Source organism: Sus scrofa, chromosome 4, assembly GCF_000003025.6.
Source record: "Sus scrofa isolate TJ Tabasco breed Duroc chromosome 4, Sscrofa11.1, whole genome shotgun sequence".
NCBI classification, from domain to species: domain Eukaryota; kingdom Metazoa; phylum Chordata; class Mammalia; order Artiodactyla; family Suidae; genus Sus; species Sus scrofa.
Genome location: NC_010446.5, coordinates 84668534 through 84691041, shown reverse-complemented (window position 1 = coordinate 84691041; position 22508 = coordinate 84668534). Strand labels below are relative to the sequence as shown.

The window sequence follows — 22508 nt, the reverse complement described above, 5'->3', positions numbered from 1 at the left end:
CTATTTATCTATCTATCTATCTATCTATCCATCTATCTATCTATCAAATTAGTACTATTGAGAATAAAGGGAAAAGCTCTTTTTGTGGTGATTTGAGCCAGAAGAGCTGGAAAAGTCCTTATTGTAAATACTGTAAACCTCAAAGTTTTTATTGGCCTGACTAAAGTCAATATGGTCTCTCATCTCTATTGGTTGGATCTCAGCAATACAAGTTTGCCTACTGTGAGTGATTCAGATTTTCATTAGGAGCTCTGAAGTTAAGCATTTATTAAGTACTTCCTCACAAATGCTCAAGTAGTTAAAGTTTAGCTTCTGTGAAACTGAGCTAAAATAAACATATAGATACACAAAGTATGTGCAGTGTTTGCATAAAAGCTATAAGTACACATGCAAGTACAGCTGGCAAATCTGCTAGTAATTATGCTATCTGCATTCTGGCCTGTGTGCTTGCATGTGTGAATGTGTGTGCACATATGCAAACATGTTCATTCTATGTGTTCAATCATTCAGAAACAAAAAAAAATCCAAAGAATAAAAATATTATTCTTATTTGTTGAAATGTTCTTGAAACCCTACATGGGTTCATGTTTCATAAATAATTATCTTTTTGTAAATGTAGGGCTGGTAATGGGAACAGAATAAGAAGCTGTAAATCACAACTCAGATCTCACTAAAAATCTGGTGAAGGACCAATATATCACAGATGCTACAGAATACAGAAACTATTTATCCAAATACTGTGACTGAGGATACTCTGAATAAGCAGTTTTTGGAAAGAGGTGGGTAGATGGAACCATTGAGAGTCTCCATCAGTTAGAACCACTGTCAGCACCTCGGACAGTTCCTAGGACGCTCTCCTTCAGAATGGAGCCAGTTTTCTAAGTGTTTCTTTCATTCCAGGGAGTGTGTAGCTGATCTGATGATTAACTAATACATGCACAGGTATTATTTTTCTTTTTTTCTTTTTCTTTCTTTTTTTGTCTTTTTAGGGCCTCACCCACAGCATATGGAGGTTCCCAGGCTAGGGGTTGAACTGGAGCTGTAGCTGCTGGCCTACACCATAGCCACAACAATGCCAGATCCAAACTGTGTCTGCAACGTACACCACAGCTCATGGCAATGCCAGATCCTTAACCCACTGAGTGTGGCCAGGGATTGAACCTGCATCCTCATGGATACTAGTTGGGTTCATTACCTCTGAGCCACGACAGGAACTCCCACGGGTATTATTTTTCAATAACAAAGCATTCCCTTCTCTTTCCATTGCCCATTCTCTTCACCACCTGACTTTCATTCCATCCCCTTCCCCAGCACCCTCCAGCTGGACAGTGGGACTCTCTTACAAACACCTGGTGTGGATGTTCTCACTCTCACTTCAAATTGGTTGGGAAGCAGCATTTACCACAGGCACTGTTTAGTTTCGTTTCCATCCCCTGCATCTCACAGGAAAGAAATGGTCAAGAGTTCAGATAAAAGAATCATCCTGGTCAGCTCCAAAATATGGCTACTTGCATGGTAATCACAGCAAGTCTGTCAAATCAGTGATTTCTTTATTCCTAAAAGGAAGGGACTTTTCCTAAGGATTATGGTTCTACCACCCAAAGAGCAGCTCCACTCTTCACAAGTGGCTGCAAAGGCTGGCAAACTGCGAGGTCTGCTTTGGCTCAGAAACTCAGTTTGGCTCCTGCCACCCCTGGCAACCTCCCTGCGTGTCTCAGTGGCATGTGCTCCACACACAGTCAGGCCAGTCTGCTTCTACTTGGGAGGGATCACAACCAGAGGTGGCCCCCGCTTGGGCCTCCACATGAGGACCTGGGCATCGTTGGCATTGGGTTTCACTAGTGCGTTGGGGGGGATGGGCTCCATCCGGCTCAGGATCCGGGGCTGCTCCTGCTGAGTCCTGCCTACCAGCCGGGCACGTTGCCCCAAGAGCTGAAGAGGGTCCACCTCAATGTCCACCCTCATCCTCCACTTGATGGTCTGCAGAATGATCTTCTCTTTGGTGGTGGTGTTCATGGCCACCAGCCAGGTAGTGAAACTTTGGTCCCTCTTGATCCTCGTGAGCAGAGGCACATTGCTGTCACTCACTGGCACTGCCCACGTCACACTGGGGTAGAAATTGTCATTCATGCTGACGGAGAACCTGGAGATCTTGTTGGTGGGGCCAACCAGGGTCACAGTCTCTGTAGTGTTCCCGTACCAAGGGTAGCTCACCCCATCTGAGTCACTGATGGCTTTTACTCTCCCTTCCCTCAAGTCAGGAAGTTCCCAGCTTGACCTGGCAAAGCAGAAGAGATGCACAAGAAAAGAAGAGGCTGAATGAATTTTTCAAAAGCTGGAGAGGTGCCCACCACTTACGAACACAGTCAACTTGGGCAAAATGGGAAGCTCAGAGGGGGAATTCAGGCCAAAAAGTTCTATGCTGTGCTGCTTCAGGATTAAATGAGAACAAATCAAAACAAAACAAAAATACAAAAGCAATACCAAAAACAAGTTAAATTAAACCACCTCTGGTCCAACTGGAAGCCAAAAGCTCAAAGAAGCAATAGTGATACACACAAGAGGCATCAATTATTTGGAATGGTGCAGTTGTAATGGACTTTCTAGAAGCATTCCATTGCAAGACCCACTTTCCCAGGAAGTATGTGTGTGTAAGGTTTGTTTGTTAAGAGAAGGTGGTAGCTGAAATCTGATGTACTTGGAAGGAAGAAACAGGTGCAAAGAAGGGCAAAAGGAGGTAAGGTCAAAGGTTATACTGATTTCCTAGGAAATCACGGGAGTAGAATTTCTACTCATCGAAGAAGGTTGTTTAAATTAGTCAATGGCCAATCCAGAACTTATAAAACATATACATAGAAACTCATTACATAGGAGATAGTGGTCACCTTTGGGAAACCACCTTGATGTACAAGTTGTGCCATAGACTGGCATATATAGCCTCAAATATGCTGTTCTTCCATCAACTCTAAGTCCAGGCTGGAAGTCTACTTGCTTAGTTTAATGAACTTGCCATTCTTGGCACTTTGCTACTTCTCCTGACTGCCCCCAACCTTGAACAGAAGGAAGGAGGAAGCTATGTGCCCTATCTCAGCCCATGTATTTCCCCCATTGTCATTATCATCCTCAAGCTGATACTTATTGAATGTTTACTCTATTCCAACCAATGTGCTGAATAATTATGTTTTCTTAGTTAATGCTCAAAATATCCTACAAGATAAATAAATACATTTTTATTTCCATTTACACATGAGAGGATGGAAGCTTAAAGATGTTAAGGTACATGCCAAGGTTCTACAGATTGTAAGAGGTGGAGCTGGGAGTTGTCCAAGGTCTATGCTTTTGACCACTGTGCTACACTGCTTTCTGAAGTGCCCTTACATGATGCTGGAGGAAGCCAGAGTGGAGGAGAGTCAAGCTATCCAATGAACTATCAGCTCTCAGAGCAGCCATGGGGAGCTGGACTGGTCCCTAATAGGGGCAGACATTTAGTCAGTAGAGTCTGGCTAAGCACCCTCCATTTATCCAAAATTCCTGCGACCAAGGATGATTCTCAGTACTGTTTTATAAGAATTTAATAATTAAAGAAAGAAATGAGACTGCTCCACTCCTCAGCTTAGAGGTGGCAGTCTTGTTTGATATAAAGTTCTTCCTGCACTTCCCATCATGGCTGAGTGGTAACGAACTGGACTAGGATTGATGAGGATGCAGGTTCAATCCCTGGCCTTGCTCAGTGGGTTAAAGATCCAACATTGCTGTGAGCTGTGGTGTAGGTCACAGGCGTGGATCAGATTCCATGTTGCTGTGGCTGTGGCATAAGCTGGCAGCTGCAGCTCTGATTCAACCCCTGGCCTAGGAACTTCCATGTGCAGCAGGTGCGGCCCTAAAAATAAATAAATAAATAAATAAATAAATAAATAAATAAATAAATTTCTCCTATGAAGTGACAGAAGATCCTGAAGGACTTTATACTCGTGGCCTCAGAGGGAGTTGTATTGCCAGGTTAATACTGAAATGTCTCAGAATCCTTCACATGGGGACATGGAGACACAAACTGCTGCCTCCTGCTGTCACTACAGCACTCTCTATGCTAGTTATCTTCAGCCCAAAGGGAAGAGAAGCCTGGATTGCTGGAGAGGAGTTGAGCTCACAGCCACACAGGAAACTTTTCTCTTGCTTCCATGCTACTATAACTGTAGTGTATAATGGTTGGCAGAAACTAAGTAAGAATTGACTTGATGGAGAAAGTTGGAGATAACCCATTTTTCTACCCATGCTAGTTTTAACTGAGCCAAGGAGTAGCTCCCAGGTAAATCTATAGTCACTTGTTACTGTACAAAAGGGAATCAGTATTGTTTGAGTGGGATATAATTATACACGGGTCAGGTCAAGTGAGAAAAAAATCTGCCCGTTGGGTTAATGAAATGGCCACACTGGAGGCAGATTTATTCCCCCAGTCAAAGGTTGAGACAATTATTCAGTCACCAGCCATTCATTTTCTGTGTTGCCTCAATCCTGTTCTTTGTTTTTGTTACAGTGTCTGGGCCCTGCTGGCCTTTGGTATCCTCTGTGGGGCCAGAGGATGAGTATTCTCAGTAGAATAAAATCAAACTTACTCTCCTGAACTAAACACTGGGCCAGCTCTGGCATGTTGCCTGGAGAATTTGGCTTGCTATAACACTGTTCTTTTCAGGACTGGATCTCTTGCCATTCAATTCAATTACTTTGTCTACAGAGTCTTTACAATTCATATTTGTGCCTCCATTTTCCTGCCCAGAGCTACATGAGCAGAGACTTGGGCTCAGAGTCTAGATATTATGGGAAAATCTCAAAGCTTAGTTGGGTCCCAGATTTTCTGAAAACAGAGATAATATAATAAAGCTGTATTCTTATGCCTATCTTGAAAGACAAGAAAGATCACCTTGTCTTGAAGTAGTCTCTAGAACAGAGACATAAAGTAGGATTCTCAATCATCACAACAAAACAAAAGCACCTGGCTCAGTGTAGCCAATGGGTGTGGTGACCTGGGGAGGCGGCTACATACTCATTCCATCCATTGCTGTGACTTCTGCCATTGCTCAATTGGAAATCTCTTGGATCTAAGGCAAGTTCTCTTCCACAGCCCCAGGGACCCCAGGACTATATCATTACGGGAGGATTTGATTTTTGGAAGTGGCCAAAATTTATTATGACTTATGCCTAGTGAATAGGGAGTAGATTTTTTTTTTGGAAAATTATCATATCATTTTTCTTACTTTTATGAAAAAATAGGTATTAATGTACATTCCAATGTGGTGGATTTTTAGTTTTTATTTTTGCAAAAAGAGTTATGTCTATAAAATGCATGACTGTTTTACGTAGCTGAGAAGTTGGCTTTGATAGTAGCTTTCAAAGAGGTTCCTGATAAGTTCCAAGAATGGTAACAACACTGGAATCACTCTATGACCATTTAAGAGGACCTCTTCGAATGGAATGCCAAAGGCATGTCAAATTCCACATAGCCCATGCCAAACTCACCATCTCCACCATAAACCTAGACCTGCCCCCTGTCTCAGATGCAGGCTTTAGCCCCGCTGCTCACCCCATCTTCCAGGCCAGAAGTCAGAGTTCTCTTTGGCACTTCCTCTCCCCGCTCCTGGACTGCCACAGCTACTTGCATTGCTCCATAAGTGATGCTTGGGTTTATCTTCTTTTCTCCATCCAGTCTCATTGTCCTCATTTAATCCAAGCCCTCAGCATCTCTTACCTAATCTACTGTAATGGTCCATACTCGCCTCTCTATGTCCACCCCTGATCACCCTCCAATTCATCTTTTAGGCTGCACTGGTGCTCAAAAGGGCAGATCTGATTATGTCTTTTCTATACCTGAAACCCTTCAAAGGCTCCTTTACGTGGGCATCACTGGCATCACCTACAGGATAAAATTCAAGTTCTTTTTAGGACATATGTGGCCCTCTGAGGTCTGGCCTCCTTGTTCCTACATACCAGGCTGTTTCTCACTTGTGCCCCTTTGCTCATGCTGTGCCCTTTGACTGACTGCACTTCTCTTTCCCCTCCAAAATCTCACTGTATTTAACTACTCATTTTGTGAATCACTGCATACATCATCTCCTCCAGGAAGGTTTCTCTTCTGTGCTCCCATGGATATATCCAGAACTTAACAGATCCCAGGTTACATTAGAATTGTCTGTTTATGTGTTTGTCTTCCTCATTAGATTACAGTTTCCTTCAGGCTTGAGGTTGTGAGTTATTTTTTTAATCATTACTATCCAGCTCATTACTGGCATGTAGTAGATCATAATCTTTGTTGAAGGAATAAATAAATGTTTTATTTGAATCATTTTCATTTCTATATACCTGGAACTTGGCAGACTTGTATATAATGAAGTGATTTATCACAGTTTTATACTCTATATATATTCACTCACCTTAAAAAAAAAACAAACCTAACACTTACTATTCATTTAGGATCTATCATTAGATTAGCACCATGCTTAATACTGAAAATGATTTATTCTTGAGGGGGACGTGAACAAGCCACACATAAATGAAAAATGAATGAATTGGTGAATATAAATATTTTTAATGACAATTCATGCCACCATATACCCACATTTTTATATGACACATACTCTGAGTGATACAGGAAGTCAGAGACATGGACTTCCATGTAAGGCCACAGTAAGGGGGAAGATTTGCAGAGGAAATGGGAAGTAAAGTGGTGGGATTAAAGAGAAGCACTCCCAGGTGGGAGGTTCCATCATGGGCAAACATGTGACATCCAGCATGAACACGGAGGATCATCTAGGAATGCTTGTGTTGGGAAGAGTGGAGACCAGGCTGGCTGGGAGGGTAGCATCAGTCTGTGAAGTGCCTTCCATAATGTGGGCTTAGGCACTGGGCTTCCTCCTAGGGGTGGTGGGACTTTTGTGCCAGGGAGAAGGGTGATATGAAAAGGAGAATTAGAGCCCTAAAGGGAAGGGGGAATAAGGATATCTAGAAGCTTTTACAACATTCTAGGTGACTTCCTCCCCTCCCCCCCCCCCAGCTTTTTAGGGCTGCACCTGCAGCATATGAAGGTTCCCAGGCTAGGGGGCTAGTGGTCGAATCGGAGATGCAGCTGTCAGTCTATACCATGACCCCTACACCACGGCTCATGGCAATGCTGGATCCTTAACCCACTGAATGAGGCTAGTGATGGAATCTGCATCCTCATGGATACTAGTAGGGTTTGTTACTGCTGAGCCACAAGGGGAACTCCCATTCTAGGTGATCTTTAATGAGGTTTCCATCTATGCTGGTGGCTGAGGGAATGGAGGAGGGGCCATGTTTAAGAGATGCTGCAAAGGGAGATTCTCTGAGGGCTGGAAACTGATTGACTATCAGAGACAAAAGAGAGGATAAAGTAAAGCAACCACCAAACACTCAGAAGAGCCAAGCCTGGTTGAATGGTTGAGTGGTCCGTGTGTGTGTGTGTGTGTGTGTGTGTGTGTGTGTGTGTGTGAGTAAAATCATTCTCTGAAGTAACAGGATGCGGTCTCACTGTCACTGACATTCCACACCCATGCTTGGACCCACCCATAGTGGTATTTCAAGGTGTGAAGCCCTGACTCCTCCATTAAAGAGTGAGGATGGATTTATATTTTTTAATATAAGTTTATATTCTTTGCCCAGAACACAATGTCTTGCACATGATACATGCTTACTACTCTCATTTCTCCTAGTATCTCAATATCTCCTTTCTGATATTCTTTGCTGGTTCTGCTTCTTCTCTCAACCTTTTAACACTGGAGGGGCCCAGGTCTCACTCAGTCTTTGGTCCTCTTCTATTTTCTACCTGCCTACATTCTCTTGGTGAATCTGCTTTCGTGACTATATGTACCATCTATACTCTGACAACTTCCAAATTTCTATCTCGGGCCTGGATTGCTCCCCGAGCTCCAGAACCATATACCCAACTGCCCACTTGCCACAACTTCAGAGAGTCACCTTTGAACACTCTCTCACTTTCCATGTATTCACTATCAGAAAATCCTTTGGATGCCATCAAAACATATCTAGAATAAACTCTTTCCCCTCACCTCCATCACCACTACCCTACACCAAGCTAGAGTGGCCTTTCCTGGGTTAATGCAAGAGCCTCCTAACTCGTCTCCTTGCTCGCATCTCCACTCTGCTGTCCCAGTCCATTTTCAACATGGGATCCACAGTGACCTTGTTAGATGTGTGCACAATAGTGTCACTCCTTTGTCTGAAATGTTTCCATGGCTCCTAAACCACTCAGAGAAAGCTCAGGTCCTTAAAAGATCTATGTGGCCTTACATCACTGGGCTCTCATGTTTTCTCTGACTGCATCTCCTCTTCTCTCCTTCTGGCCCATTCTGGCCTCTGTGCTGTTCACTGAGCATGCTAGGCAACCTCCCACTGCAGGGTCTTATCACTCGTCCTTCATTTTATCTGAAGCATTCTTCCCTCAGGATCTGAAAGGCTTGCTCCCTTATCCCTGTCATCCCTGGCTCAAATATCATATTTTTAGTGCAATCTTTCCTGACAGCCATATTTTTAAAATTAATTAATTAATTAATTTTGTTTTTTAGGGCTGCACCCATGGCATATGGAAATTCCCAGGCTAGTGGTTGAATCAAAGCTACAGCTACTGGCCTATAGCTACAGCCACACCCATGAGGGATCCAAGCCATGTCTGCGACCTACACCATAGCTCACCGCAATGATGGATCCCCGACCCACTGAGTGAGGCCAGGGATCAAACCTGGATCCCCATGGATACTAATTGGATTCATTTCTGCTGTGCCACAACAGGAACTCCCCATGACAGCCATATTTAAAACTGCAACTTCCTGCCCCAGCCCTCCACACTCCCCCCGCTTTACTTCTCTCTATAGCACTGTCTAGTATACTATATAACTTTGCTAATGATATATCTCTCCTCATCCCACTCTTCAAATGTAACCCCATAGGCAGGGATTTCCTATGTTCTATTCACTGCCACTTTAAAACCCAAGCAGGACCCCATAGTGCTCTGGGACATGAATATGCATAACAATGTCTTTGAGCTTTTCCACATAACTAAAAACCCCCAACAAAAGGAAGATGCCCAATGAAGCATTCTTCATTCCAGAGAGGCCACAGCTTGATGAACTAGAGAACCACAGAAGCTCATCAGGAGACCCCCTGAGGCCTGATTAAAGAATACACGCCCTACATACACCCATGAACCTTATCAGCAATCCTGCCCTTGAACCATTGCTATGAACCTCCTCACCAAATCCTCTGCGGTTGGGACACACAGTTTTTGAAGGTATGAGCTCCCTGTGTCCCCCTCTGCCTGGCAGAGCAATAAAGCTATTCTTTCTCCTCCAACCAAAACTCTATCTCCAAGATTCATCTTCAGCATTGGTGCACAGAGGCCGCGTTTTAGCAACAGTATTTCTAGTGCTTACAACACTACCTGGCACACAGACAGCATTCAAATTTATTTGTTGAATAAACATATATTGAATTGATTTGGCGTGGAAGATAGGAGGAGACTGAATTTCAGTTAGAACGAGGCTGTTTTTGTGGGGTTACAAAAATGGGTTTGGAGCTTAGGAGAAAGTCAGGCCTAGTGACATAACTTTGGCAACTATCTTCATGGAGAGAATCAGTTGATGTGATGGTGATGGGCGAAGTCTCTGGAAAGGAAAGCGAGATCTTAGGGAACTTGTTTAAATGGATGGAAGACAGAGGAATCTGAAAATCAGAATAGCCAGTGAAGGGAGAGGACTCATTTACAAAGTCAAGACAATTTCAGGAGTCATCAGTGTCAAAAGCCACACCAATGGAAGAGAGTGGGGTTAAGAAGAAGCTGTTAGATTTACTAACTATCAAGACAGCAGTAAAGATATGCTGGTGGAGGCCATTCCGTAAGAAAAAAATGGAGAGTTTGGGAGTTTCTTCAAAAAGTTGGGCAATGAAAGGGAGAGAAGATATACAGTAGAGAGCTGATCAAGCAAAATAGCTGAAGGTAGGATTCCTGGAGCCAGACTGCCTAGATTTGCAAACCTAACTAACTCACTAGTCACTCACTAGCTGCCACTTGAGCAGACAAGTTATTTGCCCTATCTATGCCAGTTTTCCCATCTATCAAAAAGGCATAACTTAGTTGATGCACTTAGTATGAGAATTAAATGAGATAATGAAAGGAAATACACAGCACAGAGTGACACTGAAGATTAAGTATCAACAGGGAACAGAGATGGGGCAGGGTTAGAGAAAAAAAGGAAATGAACAGTCACTGAACCTTTCCGCATGCAAGCACTTGACAGTAACCATATAAAGCAGGAATTATTATATGTTGTGCATACATGAGGAAAAGTTAAATGAGCAAAGCCATATAGATGGGAAGGGGCAGTGCCAGGATTTAAAGCCAAATCTTCATAACCACGAACCTTGCCTTTTCTACTGCATCACACTTTTGGGAAGAGCACCTTTGAGTTTTTTTTTTTTTTTTTTTTTTTTGTCTTTTTAAGGCTGCACCCATGGGATATGGAAGTTCCCAGGCTAGGGGTCGAATTGGAGCTATAGCTGCTGACTAACGCCACAGACACAGCAATGCCAGATCCAAGCCATATCTGTGACCTACACCACAGCTCACAGCAACACTCAGATCCTTAACCCATTGGCAGAGGCCAGGGATTGAACCCACATGCCCATGGATACTGTCATATTCGTTACCGCTGAGCCATGATGGGAGCTCCTGCGCCTTTGAGTTCTAAAGCTCAACTCTGTCCTTGAAGACTTTGATGTAGTGAATGGATGAAGCATTAAAACTGCCCTCAGGAGGTTTCACTGTCAGTCCCAAGGTGACAGCTGGCTGACCTCAGGCAAGTCAGCCTCATGCTGCTCCTATGTTAAATGGGAAGAAAAATAACCCCACCTTTTAAATCTCAGGGCTATTACAAGGATCAAATGATGATATGTGAGCCACTGCTTTGTAAACTGTAACACACTAGTTCTTATCATCTCATTCCCCTCCTTCTCCAACAACCCTTCTCCTCACTGTGATAAACACAGTGTGTGTTTTCATTTTAGACAAGCAGCCATTGACCCAAAGCTCACAGCTAATGGACTCGCCAATGGAGCTAATCATGAAAACATTGATTATTGCATGCTTTTTGAGTCCCATTTTTAGAAGGAAGAGGCAAATCTCAGTCAAACAGACTCATGTGAAGCATTTCATTCAAATAAGTGGTCCCTGGGTTGAGGTTTAGGCCTCCAACCAGACTGAACCAGTTCTTCTGGTGTCCATGAGGGCCAGTGCAATGTCTCTAAAGGAGTCTTGCTTTGCTCCCACTGAAGCCCTGTGGTCATCAGGGGAGTGGGGGGGCCAGCAAAAGCATTCTTGAAGATAGGGAGTGGGCATGTGAGCAGGGATACAGCTGATACTCATGTCTCTGATGGAGTGTGGGGTGGGAGTCGGGGGAACCACACATGGAGAGAACCAAGGGGAGGTTCTGAGATCTGGGATGGGACTGCCCCTAGGCTTAAGGAAGAGGAGCCCCTGCCTGGCCCTATACTTTAAAGGGACCCACTGTAGTATCTTCTGGCCATGCCCTTACACATTGGGCAAGGAGTCTGTGGGGCTCAGGATGTGCCCACCTAGAACCTGTGCTCTCCTTCTCGACTACTTTCTGGTTATTTGGGCTCCATCCCAGATGGCCCCAAACTTGCCTCCAGGGTCTACACAGACCTTTTTTCCCAGTTTATTTTCCCAAGGGCAGTTCACTCCACCTGTGTGTGGACCCCTGGGCCCAAGGCTGTTTGTTGGGGGCATTCGTGGAGTTTGGACATGCATATGTTACGTGCCACATGCATAGGTGGGATGGGCCATACCTTGATGTGGTACAGAGCAAGGTGAAGGAAGAGAAACAAAACCAGTGGCTTATGGCCAAGTATTCCAATGCCACTGCATCTGACACAGAACTTTGAGGAGTCAGGTTTAGAACCTGAACCTGGCTTTCCATATTGTCATCAAAATAGATCTGTCAAGGTCAGAAGATAGAACTTAGCACTCCATTAGTCTGATTTATACATTTAGCAGTCTGTTAGTCTGGCTTAAAATGAAAATTATTGAATCTGACTAGTATCCATGAGGACACAGATTCCATCCCTGACCTTGCTCAGTGCATTAAGGATCCGGTGTTGCTGTGAGCTGTGGTGTAGGTTGCAGCTGTGGCTTGGATCCCAAATTGCTGTGGCTGTGGTACAAGCTGGCAGCAGTAGCTCTGATTTGACCCCTAGCCTAGGAACCTCCATATACCGTGGGTGCAGCCCTAAAAAGACAAAAACAACAAAAACAAACAAAAACCCAACCAATCAAACAAAAAATCAAAAAAAGAAAAAAAAGAAAATTATTATTTAAAAATATGGTGTGTGGTACTTCATTCTTCCCTTGGACCCTATAAATATTTGGGAAGGATAAGAGGTAGGAAATCTCTATCCACAGCTCTGGAACTGTGGACAGTTCCAATCCTGAATTTTCTTTCAGTATGTTAGTTTTACTGACGTCTGTTTATCTTAACATTTATTCTCAGAAAACCCTGGACCTACTTCTTTCATTAGTTGCGTAAGACAGGCATCATTCCACTTTCCGTCCCACAATAAAGAACCCTCTCAAGGTCACACAGCTAGCGCGGGGCGGAACTGAATTGTGAACCCAAGATCTGATTCTAAATCACACGTGTTGCCTACAGTGACTCCCTGGTTCTAAATTTGAGCTCCAAAGGCTCTGAAAAATAATGGCAACAGTCATGGGTGATATTAGCTGGCACACGCTGCTATTACCAGTTGTTAAGATACTAAAATGTTTTGGGGACAATTGCTAAACAGACTCTCCTCTCCAAACAAGCATCCTCCCTGGTACCCAGGTTTCTCCTTGATCCCTGGTTCTGTCCCAAGTCCAGCAACTTAAGGGTTAGGGTAGGCATGGTAGAGGGTCAGTTCTGCAGCTGGCATCAGTCCAGATCACATCACAAGCCCTGTACTGAGAGTCTGTGGTCTATCCTTCTTGGTGAGCCTGCTCTTAAAGAAGAGACTGACCACTGTGCAACCTTCACTGCACTTGGTGGAAAAAGAGGCCCTCACCTTGTTTCTCTCTCTCTACCTTTTTTGTTTATTTTTTGGCCACATATGGAAGTTCCTGGGCCAGAGGCTGAATCCAAGTCACAGCTGAGACCTACCCCACAGCTGCAGCAACTTGGAATCCTTAACCCACTGTGCCAGGCCAGAGATTGAACCTGTGCCTCCAGAGAGACAAGCCAGATCATTAATCCACTGTGCCACAGTGGGAACTCCCCCACCTTGTCTCTTTATATCAAGGCTTGAACCTACAGAATTACCAGCCAGGAAAGTTTAAAGAGAACACCAGGTTTTCTGAGAATTCAGTCTTGTCTTTTCCATCTAGCGCTGAGAAAAGCCATGTGCCCATGTCCCAGGAAGCTTCCTGCTCAGCGTCACTCTGGACCTAGCAGAGGCAGGCCCCAGCATCTTCCCTCCCCTCACACCCCTCCATAAGAGGCACTGGAAACAGTGGTTCACAGAGGGTGGTGGGTGGGGAGGCTGGGATGGAGATCAGCCCCTTTGGAAGGAGCGGGTGGGGGCAGGGCTCAGGGTTGGGGGAAGGCTGAGGTGGGGGCGTGGGGTGGGGAGGGGGGGTGGGAAGCAGGAGAATCCTGAAGCTGATGCCCTGTGTCACCTGGGGTGTCACAAAGCCCGCTGCCCCCAGGCAGCCTCCCAGCCCCCTCAGGCACCAATCCCAGCCCTGGCGCTGGCACACGTCCCGATTCTCAGATGGCCTGCACCATGATTACAGAGTAAGTTTTAAAATTAGGTTTTTCTTCATTCTGCACTGTTTATGTCAGACTCCAAGAAGCCTGTAAATACCACCCTCCCACCTCCCCCTCCGCCCCCTTCCTTCCTGACCACATCCTTTTCTTTCTGGCACACAGGGAGGCATTTTTTTTTCTCCCACAGCAGAAAAGACAATTTCCAGTGTTTTTAAAGAGACGTCAGTGTTGGGCGAAGCTCTGTGTGTGAGCGAAAAGCTTCTCTTGTCAGCCACTCTCATGTTCTGTTTAGACTGGCTTTCCCTTCCCCTGGAGACACCTTCTCAGTATGTATTTATCCTTCACCACTTGAAGGTCAGTTCCTCTGTCGAACCCCCTGTCCCAGCTGGGTTCTCAGAGATCTCTGTTGGCTTGTCCTGTTTGACAGCCCTGAGGTCTTGGGTCGGCGGCCAGCTTTCTCGGTCATGTCTGAGGCTGGTTTGCCTCTGGCTCCAATTCTGAGCTGCAGAAAGAGCTGGGGGCTGAGGTGGCCTTACCCTGGGAGCATCCTCATGCATGCCTGCGGGGGGCGGGGTGGGAGCAGGCAGACCCAGACTGTGTCCCTTTCACAGCTGGCCACTCACAGGCACAGCGCTAGGCATGCTGGGGTCTGTGCTCGGTCTCAAGGAGCTGACAACCAACCTGAGGTGATGGCCAGACCTCCTGATGGGTTGGACGCCAGGACCTGTCTCTTCGATGTGCGAGGCCACCATCCTGCTCCTCCCATCTCTCTTCCCCCCAGGGCGCTGCAGTGACCTCCTTGTGGGCCCTCCAGGTCCAAGCTTCCCTTGCCCCCATAAGCCACCAATGTGGTTCTTAAGAAACGTAAGTCAGATCATCCTTCACCTCTCTGAAAACTCCTATGATGGCTTTTCCGGCACTTAACACCACCCAGGCTGCATTAGGTGGCCCCTGCCAGTTCTTGGTTCTCATCTCCATCACCTCTCCTGGCTCCTTCCTCTCGAGCAACACCGACTTTTTTCATCCTGGAACAAGAAAAGCTCCTTCCCACCTCTGGTCCTTTGGACTTACTGTTCCCTTTGTCCAGAACTCTCTTCCCCTAGCTTTTTCAATGTTCGGCTCCTTTTCATCCCCTATTTGCAACTAAGTCATCTAGGAGGGGCTGTCCCACTGCATGCAAATTTCTTTTTTCATTTTTGGCCGCCCTGTGGCAGGCGGAGTTCCCTTGAGCTAGGGATCAGATCTGAGCCACAGTTATGACCTAACACCGGATTCTTAACCCACTGTGCCCGTCCAGGATCAAACCTTCAGCCCAGCGCTCCCAAGACACAGCCGATGCTGTTGTGCCGCAGTGGGAACTCCAACGGAGTGTGAATTTCAGTGCGCTGCATTCGCCAATCCCCAAGGCCCGTCTTCCCTCCAGACCATGGGGTATTTTTTTTCTTTTTTTCCATTTTCAGCCACCCTGTGGCATATAGAAGTTCCCAGGCCAGGCACTGAATCTGAGCCAGGGCTTCGACGTATGCCCCTAGTTGCGGCAATGCCGGATACTTAAACTACTGTGCCAGTCCAGGTATCGACCTGCACCTCCACACAGACAAGGTGGATCTTTAACCCACTGTACCACAGTGGGAACTCTCAAAGCTGTGGGCGTCTTGAGGACAGGGCTCGCTGCGCCTCCAGAGATGAGCCCAGAGCAGCTGCTTCCTTCAAGCTGCCGCAATGAGCTGGCCGAGTGTTTCTGGCAGAGCAGGCAGCGCCGGCTAATGAGGCTAGTTCCAGTTGGCAACAAAGGGGATGAGGCGGCGAAGGCTCTTCAAGAGTCCAGGGGAAAAACCTAACATGACAGCCAAAGGAATTCAAAGGGACTGGATGAAAACGCATTGGGCCCTGCATCCTGGGGGCTCCAAGCTTGGAGCTGAGTGCTCTCCTTCTGACAATCAGCACTGCCCATGAGTCGTCCCCCCCCCCCAGTACCCCCCCCCCGTCCCCAACTGTAAGGGTCCAGAGGGGCCAAGTGCTGGCAGTACATGATCCAGCCATGGCTGTCAACTGAATCTTTTACTTCCTCCTGGATCCCAAGCGAGGCCTCTCTGACAGCTCCCAGGGGAGCCTAGAATCCGGGAGCTCCTGCCACAGTGAAAAGCCTTTTCTTTTCTTTACATTTTTTCCTCTTGTTTCTGACTGGGAGGAGGTGTGGTTTGCTTATTTCTTTTTGTGCTCTTCAAGTGGGATTCCTCATATGGGATCTTCTGGAGGAGGACATGTTGGGGTCCTTCCATTTACCCTGTCTTGCTGAGCTGACACAGTCTGGCACTGTGCGCCCTGCAGTCTCATTGACTCTTTTAGCACAGAACATCTGCAGCTTTAACTGTTGTTTATAAAGACACGGCTAATTTTCTGGGGGCTGAATCCAACAGTGGTACAGGCGTCTGATGAAGACGATGTGAGGAAGCTTGGCTGGGAGGAGGAGATAGCCACTCTGCCATCCTGACCTCATGTGGAAGGAGGTGGGGGCCAGATCTCAGAAAGTCTTCCTCTCTGTGGGCCTGAACAGCCATCTGATGTGGGAACTACTTAGGGGCAAGAGTCTTCAAGGTCAAGGAGATGTCAGTAAAGACACGATTGCCAAATCTTCCCCAAGATGAACAGGAATTTACTAAATATTCACCAGCTGAATGAATGAATGAATGAATGAATCATTCATTACAGGGGCACCACCCACCCTCTGGTATCAGAAAGCATTCTTAGGTTTCACCCACCTCTGGTTACAGAGGTCTCAGGGCCTAGTGAGCAGTGACCATGATCTGGACACGGCATGCCCACTGTTTTCTTGTTTCAACCAAGCTCCAGACCAGAGCTGCCTGAGGCTCACTGATCCCAGGCTGGGGAAGAGATGAGGATGCCCCTTCCATTCCTGCCCACCCTGTCAGCTGGCCCTGGGGAAGGGTCCTTGAGGCTCTGGCTGCTCTGGGGGACCAGAATTGGGGAGGCAGGTAGAGAGGCAGACAGACAGACCAAGAAGAGGCTGACAGACGCTGGTCTGGGCCACTGAGCCAAGGCTGGGGCTCAAGATGCCCAAGGATCTGGGTACCAGGGTAGGTCAATGCAGGGCCTATGGAGGGCGCTCCTTGGCCTCAGTGATCCAGAGGCGCCTAAAGTCTGGACACCAGGAAATAAAGTCAAAGTCAAAGAACTATTTATTGGAGCAAGAACAAGACCAGGACAATCAGACTGAACAAAACAGCTGTGGTGACAAGGTGAGAACATCAAGGCAGACAGAGGGGAGACTCTCAGAAGTCAGGTATTAATACAGCTACTACTCCTGACAGGTTTTTTCCCCTTTTTTGGCCACTCTGTGACATACAGAGTTCCTCAGCCAGGGATCAGATCCGAGCTGCAGTTGTGACCTATGCTGCAGGTGTGGCAGCACCAAATCCTTAACCCACTGTGCTGTGCTGGGCTGGAGATTGAACCTGGGTCCCAGTGCTGCAGAGATGCTGCCCATCTAGTTGTGCCATAGCGGGAACTCTGCTGCTAGTATTTACTGTGGGCTTAGTATGTGCCAAACATTCTACTAAATGCTTGATAGGTACCTCAAAAGAGGCACTGTTACTCCCCCCCCCACTTTTTTTTCTGAGTAAGAGAACTGAGGCTCAGATTAAATCACTTGGCAAAGTCACAGAGCAAGCAGGTCGCTAAGCTGGCAGGAACATGACACTCTAGTACCTGTGCCCACCTGCTGCCCGTAACCAAAGGCTCCTGAATGCCAGCACTGACCTAGGTCCCCTAACCTGATTCCCCCACCATCCCCAAAACACTGCTTCTCTGTACAGGTGACACTACAGCTGAGGAGAGTCCCCAGAAGCGGTGTAGCACCAGAGGGACAAGACTCTTGGGAGCCGTTGGCTGGCTGCTGGGGGCAATCTTCTCTTACCGGCACTGGACAGGATGTGGCCAGGAAGATGGAAGCTGCATTGACAGAATATGGATATGCCCATTTCCCCTCTCCCAGCTGCCAAGTCCTTTTGCTTCATATTCAGGGAGCTCCCATTTCCCACCAAATAATGGCCAAGGAGGGAGCAGGGAAGGGTGGGGGAAGGGTCAGGTTCATTAGGCAAAGCCAAGGAGGGAGGCAGACTCGGGGACATAGGAGGGACCAGGCTGACGTTGGAGGTGGAGTTGTGTAGCGGCACAGATTTTTAAAACACACAGTGGAGAGTTTACTGTTTTCGTTAACTCTCCACTGTGTGTTCGTCAAATGCCATATTTCACTGCACGCTGAGCAGGGCAGCAGATGCAGGGAGTTACCAGCAGCAGCAAAACCGGAGGCAGACAATGTGAGATTGCTGGCGGCTCAGTATGTGTTCTGGTAGCAGGGCTGTGAATATGGTTTATTAGACAGGTCTCTGCCTAGCACACAGAAAGGGCGTCTGTGTGCTGGGAGTGGAGTGCACACCTATGAGGGCGCAGAGTACTTCACGTGGATATTATCATGCTGGAGGGCAGAGATTCTAAAGCATTGAGGGGTGTCTAAGTGTTCCGCCAACACGCTGTGTCCTGGTGGGAAGGGAATCACCCCCCTCCCGCCTGGGGTGAAGGTCAAGGTAAGTACTTCACACACATGCTCTCTTGAATCTGTAATAACCCTACTAGGTGGCTTCTACTGCCCACATTCCGTTTTGCAAAGGAGGACACTGAGACACAGGGAGATTAATGGGCGCCGGAGCTCATGCGGCTGGTGACCCATGGAGCTGGGATCCGCCACCTGAGCAGTTGCCTCCGTGACCCGTATTTGAGCACTTGTCTCTCCAGAGACAGAAAGTACCACTGCTAGAGCTCCTACGAGGCTTCAGGCAACACGCTAGGTCCCCTGTCAACTCAATTTGTGTTCATAACTGTCCTTGTGAAGGAGACAAAGCCCTGACTTAGAAATGCACAACTTAGACTGAGAGAAGTTAGGTAACCTGTCTACATCCTCCCACCTGCTAAGTGCAAGGCTGGGATTTAGCCCAAGAGAGATGCCATGCTCTTCCCCTCAACTGGTTGCCTCCCACAGGACTGTGCTGTGTTACACTACAGCTGGCCCTCCTTGTCAGAGCATCTTGCATCTGCGAATTCAACCAACCTGGGACTGAAAAGACTGGGGAAAAAAATTCCAGCAAGTTCCAAAAGACAAAACTTGAATTTTCCATGTGCCCCAGCAACTATTTACATAGCATTTACACTGTACTTACAAATACTTGCACAGCATTTATGCTGAATTAGGTATTATAGGTAATCTAGAGATGACAAAGTATACGGCAGAATGTATATAGGTTGTATGCAAATCCTACACTATTTTATATCATGGACTTGGGTAGCCCCAGATTTTGGTATCCCCTGAGGGTCCTGGAACCTATCCCCTGTGGATGCTGAGAGATGACTTGATTTATCATCGTCCACCCCACCCCCCATATCTGCTTTGTTTGCTGATTGTTTGATTAATTCCTTTAACATGTAATTTTCAAAGTTCTTCTGTGGCCAAAGCAATATGGGGGAGGGGACACAAATCTGGCTGTGACTTTGCTCCTGGTGGGTGTGATGACCACAGCGCCAGGAGGATGATGAGGAGTGCTGCTGAGAATGCTCTGGGGTTGCAGAGAGCTGAGGGCGCTTGTTATAGTATTCCATTCCTTCCTTTTTTTTTTTTTTTTTTAGGGTTGTACCTATGGCATATGAAGTTCCCAGGCTAAGGATTAAATTGGAGCTACAGCTGCCAGCCTACACCACAGTCACAGCAATACAGGATATGAGCCGTATTTCCACAGGATCTGTGACCTACACCACAGCTCACTGCAATGCCAGATCCTTAACCCACTGATCGAGGCCAGGGATCAAACCTGCATCCTCATGGATACTAGTCAGATTCGTTTCCGCTGAGCTACAACAGGAACTCCCAGTATTTCATTCTTGATGCTGTTGTAAATGGGATTATTTTACCAATGTCCTTTTCAGATAGTTCATTATCAGCGTATTGAAAGGCAACTGATTTGGGAAGGGTCGGGGGAGCCCTGTGTCTGCAGCTGTTTCCTTCTGCCCTCTGCAGAAGATGGCAGCCCAAGTCCCGGCTTGGATGCTTTGAGCCAATTCTGCTCAAGCGGTTGGTCACCTCCATCAAACACCCAGGGGACTGGCTTTTGCCTCTGGATGGATCATCTCTGCTTTGATGATTCTGGTGCCAGCCTGAGAGCCAGCAGGGGAGCTAGCTTACAACAGAGGCCTCTGGAACCTCATGCTCTTTAGATGTTCAGCTGAAATCAGGAGCTGTACAACTCTTCCTTTATTCAGGAGCCCATCAAAGCTGCGTGGGAGCTGCCAGAGATTCAGAAGGAACACCAGCATCACACCTGCATGGCCCTTTCCAGGAATGCCATTATGGCTCTCCTAGGCCTCAGTTGTCTGAGCTGTAAAATGGAAATAGCGCCCCCTAGTGGATCCACCGTGTGGGTGACATAAGAAATAAGCGGAAGGTTAGGTTTTATGCCCATTACAACTTCCAGGTTTCGTCAAATAACTTCCAGCAACAGCTAAGCCTTTTCCACCCTGGGACCCTCTGTGAAGGGTTCCTTGACCAGTCTAGCCCAGTTGACTTCTCTGTGATTTCTTCCCAGGTATAGGGGCAGAGGAAGCAGATGCTGGATTAACTTGGGGTTCGGGTTTTGCTGGGTCGGTGGCCTCCCCAGTTTATGACTTTTTCAAAGCCTTCCTATCACAAGCAGAATAAAATTCAGACTCCTGAAACCTGCTCCACATGGCCCTGTCTAACCAGGCCTCTGACTCCAGCTTCATTTCACTGCACTCCCTGTGTTCCACTGCGCCATCCCCATTAGCTTCCCTTGTGGTCCTGAAACATGCCAGGCTCTTTTCTGCCTCAGGGCGTTGGCACATGCTGTTGGGAAAGCACTTTCCCACTGTTTACACGGGTAACTGCGAATAATCCTTAGCTCTCTGTGTAAGTATCACTTCCTCTGGGACCTTCTCTGATCTGTACACACCCTCCCTCCCCTAACTATGAACTGAACTAGGTCTTTCTTATCAAACCCTGTTCTTCTGATTCATAGAACATATCACTGTTTGCAATTACATATGTGTGAGTGTGTTTAAGATTTTTAAAAAAATTTTAAAATTGTAGTTGATTTACAATGCTGTGCCAATTTCTGCTGTATAGAAAAGTGACCCAGTCATATATATATATATTTTTTTTTTTCTCATATTATCTTCCATCATGTTCTACCTCAAGGGACTGGATATAGTTCCCTTGGATCTCATTGCTTATCTATTCTAAGTGTAAAGATTTGCTTCTACTAACTCCAAACTCCTACTAGTGTTTCTGGCTTAATGTCTCTCGTCATGAGGACTGGGACACACTGACTATGATCACCCAGCACCTGCCACAGTCTGGCGCACTGCCGTATTTCATGAATGTGTGGAAAGGTGAGTGTCTGCAGAGGAGGCAAGAGGATGGAGGGTATTGGGAAAAGAGGTGATGATGTACCTGGGAGGTAAGGAGGCAGGGGAAGGCAGAGGGCTCTATGAGATGGGAGAATGAGTCCAGTAGAAGACATGACAGTGACTGGTAATTTAGGATTTCACAGGAGTAGCCTTGAAGGATGCTCCATTCTGAGGCCCCCAAAAGGGGTACCTGCTGCTCCTGATAGGGTTTTGGGCAAGCAAGGCATCCACAGAGCCTTGGGAGCTAGGATCTGGACCAAGAGGTGGGAGAGGGTTCCATGTAGGGGCCATGTTGCCATGACCCTGTGGTAGGGGTAGCCCTGCCCTCCGGTGTCTGAGACACGTGATATTTTACATGTATCCTGTGGACTCAGCAGGGGGGATCTCTCTGGGAGACAGGGGGCTCTGTTAACATAACTGCAGTGGGGGCGGGGGCGTTGTTGAATAGTAGCTTTTCCTTATGGTCTGGAGCCCTGTGGCCAAAAACGCTGCATGGACTCCGAGAGACTAGGCTTACACTGTCCTTGGGCCACACTGGGGCTCTTCGTCTTCCCAGCTGCAAGGGTGAAGCTGAATAGCAGAGGCAGAGATGGAAAGCCAAACAGGAAGCTGGTAATAGCCTCTTGCAGAAGTAGCCCTTTTATAATACAAAGGTTCGTACCAAGGTCACTTATGCAACACTCCTCCTGTCCCTCCCAGGCCTGCCATTCTTCCGAGTGTCCACTTTCATGTGGGCTGAAAGATGTCAACATGAAAACTGGGAAACAGGAAGCCCTGTCCCATGTGGATCACATTTCTGGGCTCCTGAGCACACAGCCGTCATTTTCCAAGCCAAGACCATCATAACCATCTGCTCATTCACCTGCCCAGCTCCTGGAGGGGCAGACCCATGCCCCAGCCACTGAAACTGACCCTCCTGCCACAGGAAGACTGGGCTGAAAAGGCAAAAGTCACCAGGAGAAGCAGGTGCAACGAGCCAAAGGAAGAGGCCACTTTGATGCTGATAATGGGGTAAGAGCTATCCAAGATCATAGCTTACGTCCATCCTTCTATGGCTATGATCAGCCCCATTAAAAGGAATCCTGTCCCAATCAAAATCAATAAAGAAAAATAAGAAATAAATATTAAAGATAAACCTGGAGTTCCTATCGTGGCTCAGTGGAAACGAATATG

The 22508-nt window shown here is 46.9% G+C and overlaps 1 protein-coding gene across 1 annotated transcript in view; it reads right to left on the bottom strand.

The window, feature by feature from the left end:
• Positions 1–22508, bottom strand: part of FAM78B (family with sequence similarity 78 member B) — a 107237-nt gene that overhangs the window by 14019 nt on the left and 70710 nt on the right. The window contains exon 2 of the mRNA XM_021089485.1: positions 1403–2278. Within this exon, the coding sequence (XP_020945144.1) occupies positions 1756–2278 (523 nt within the window). The 3' untranslated portion in view covers positions 1403–1755. The remainder of the gene's footprint in view (positions 1–1402; positions 2279–22508) is intronic.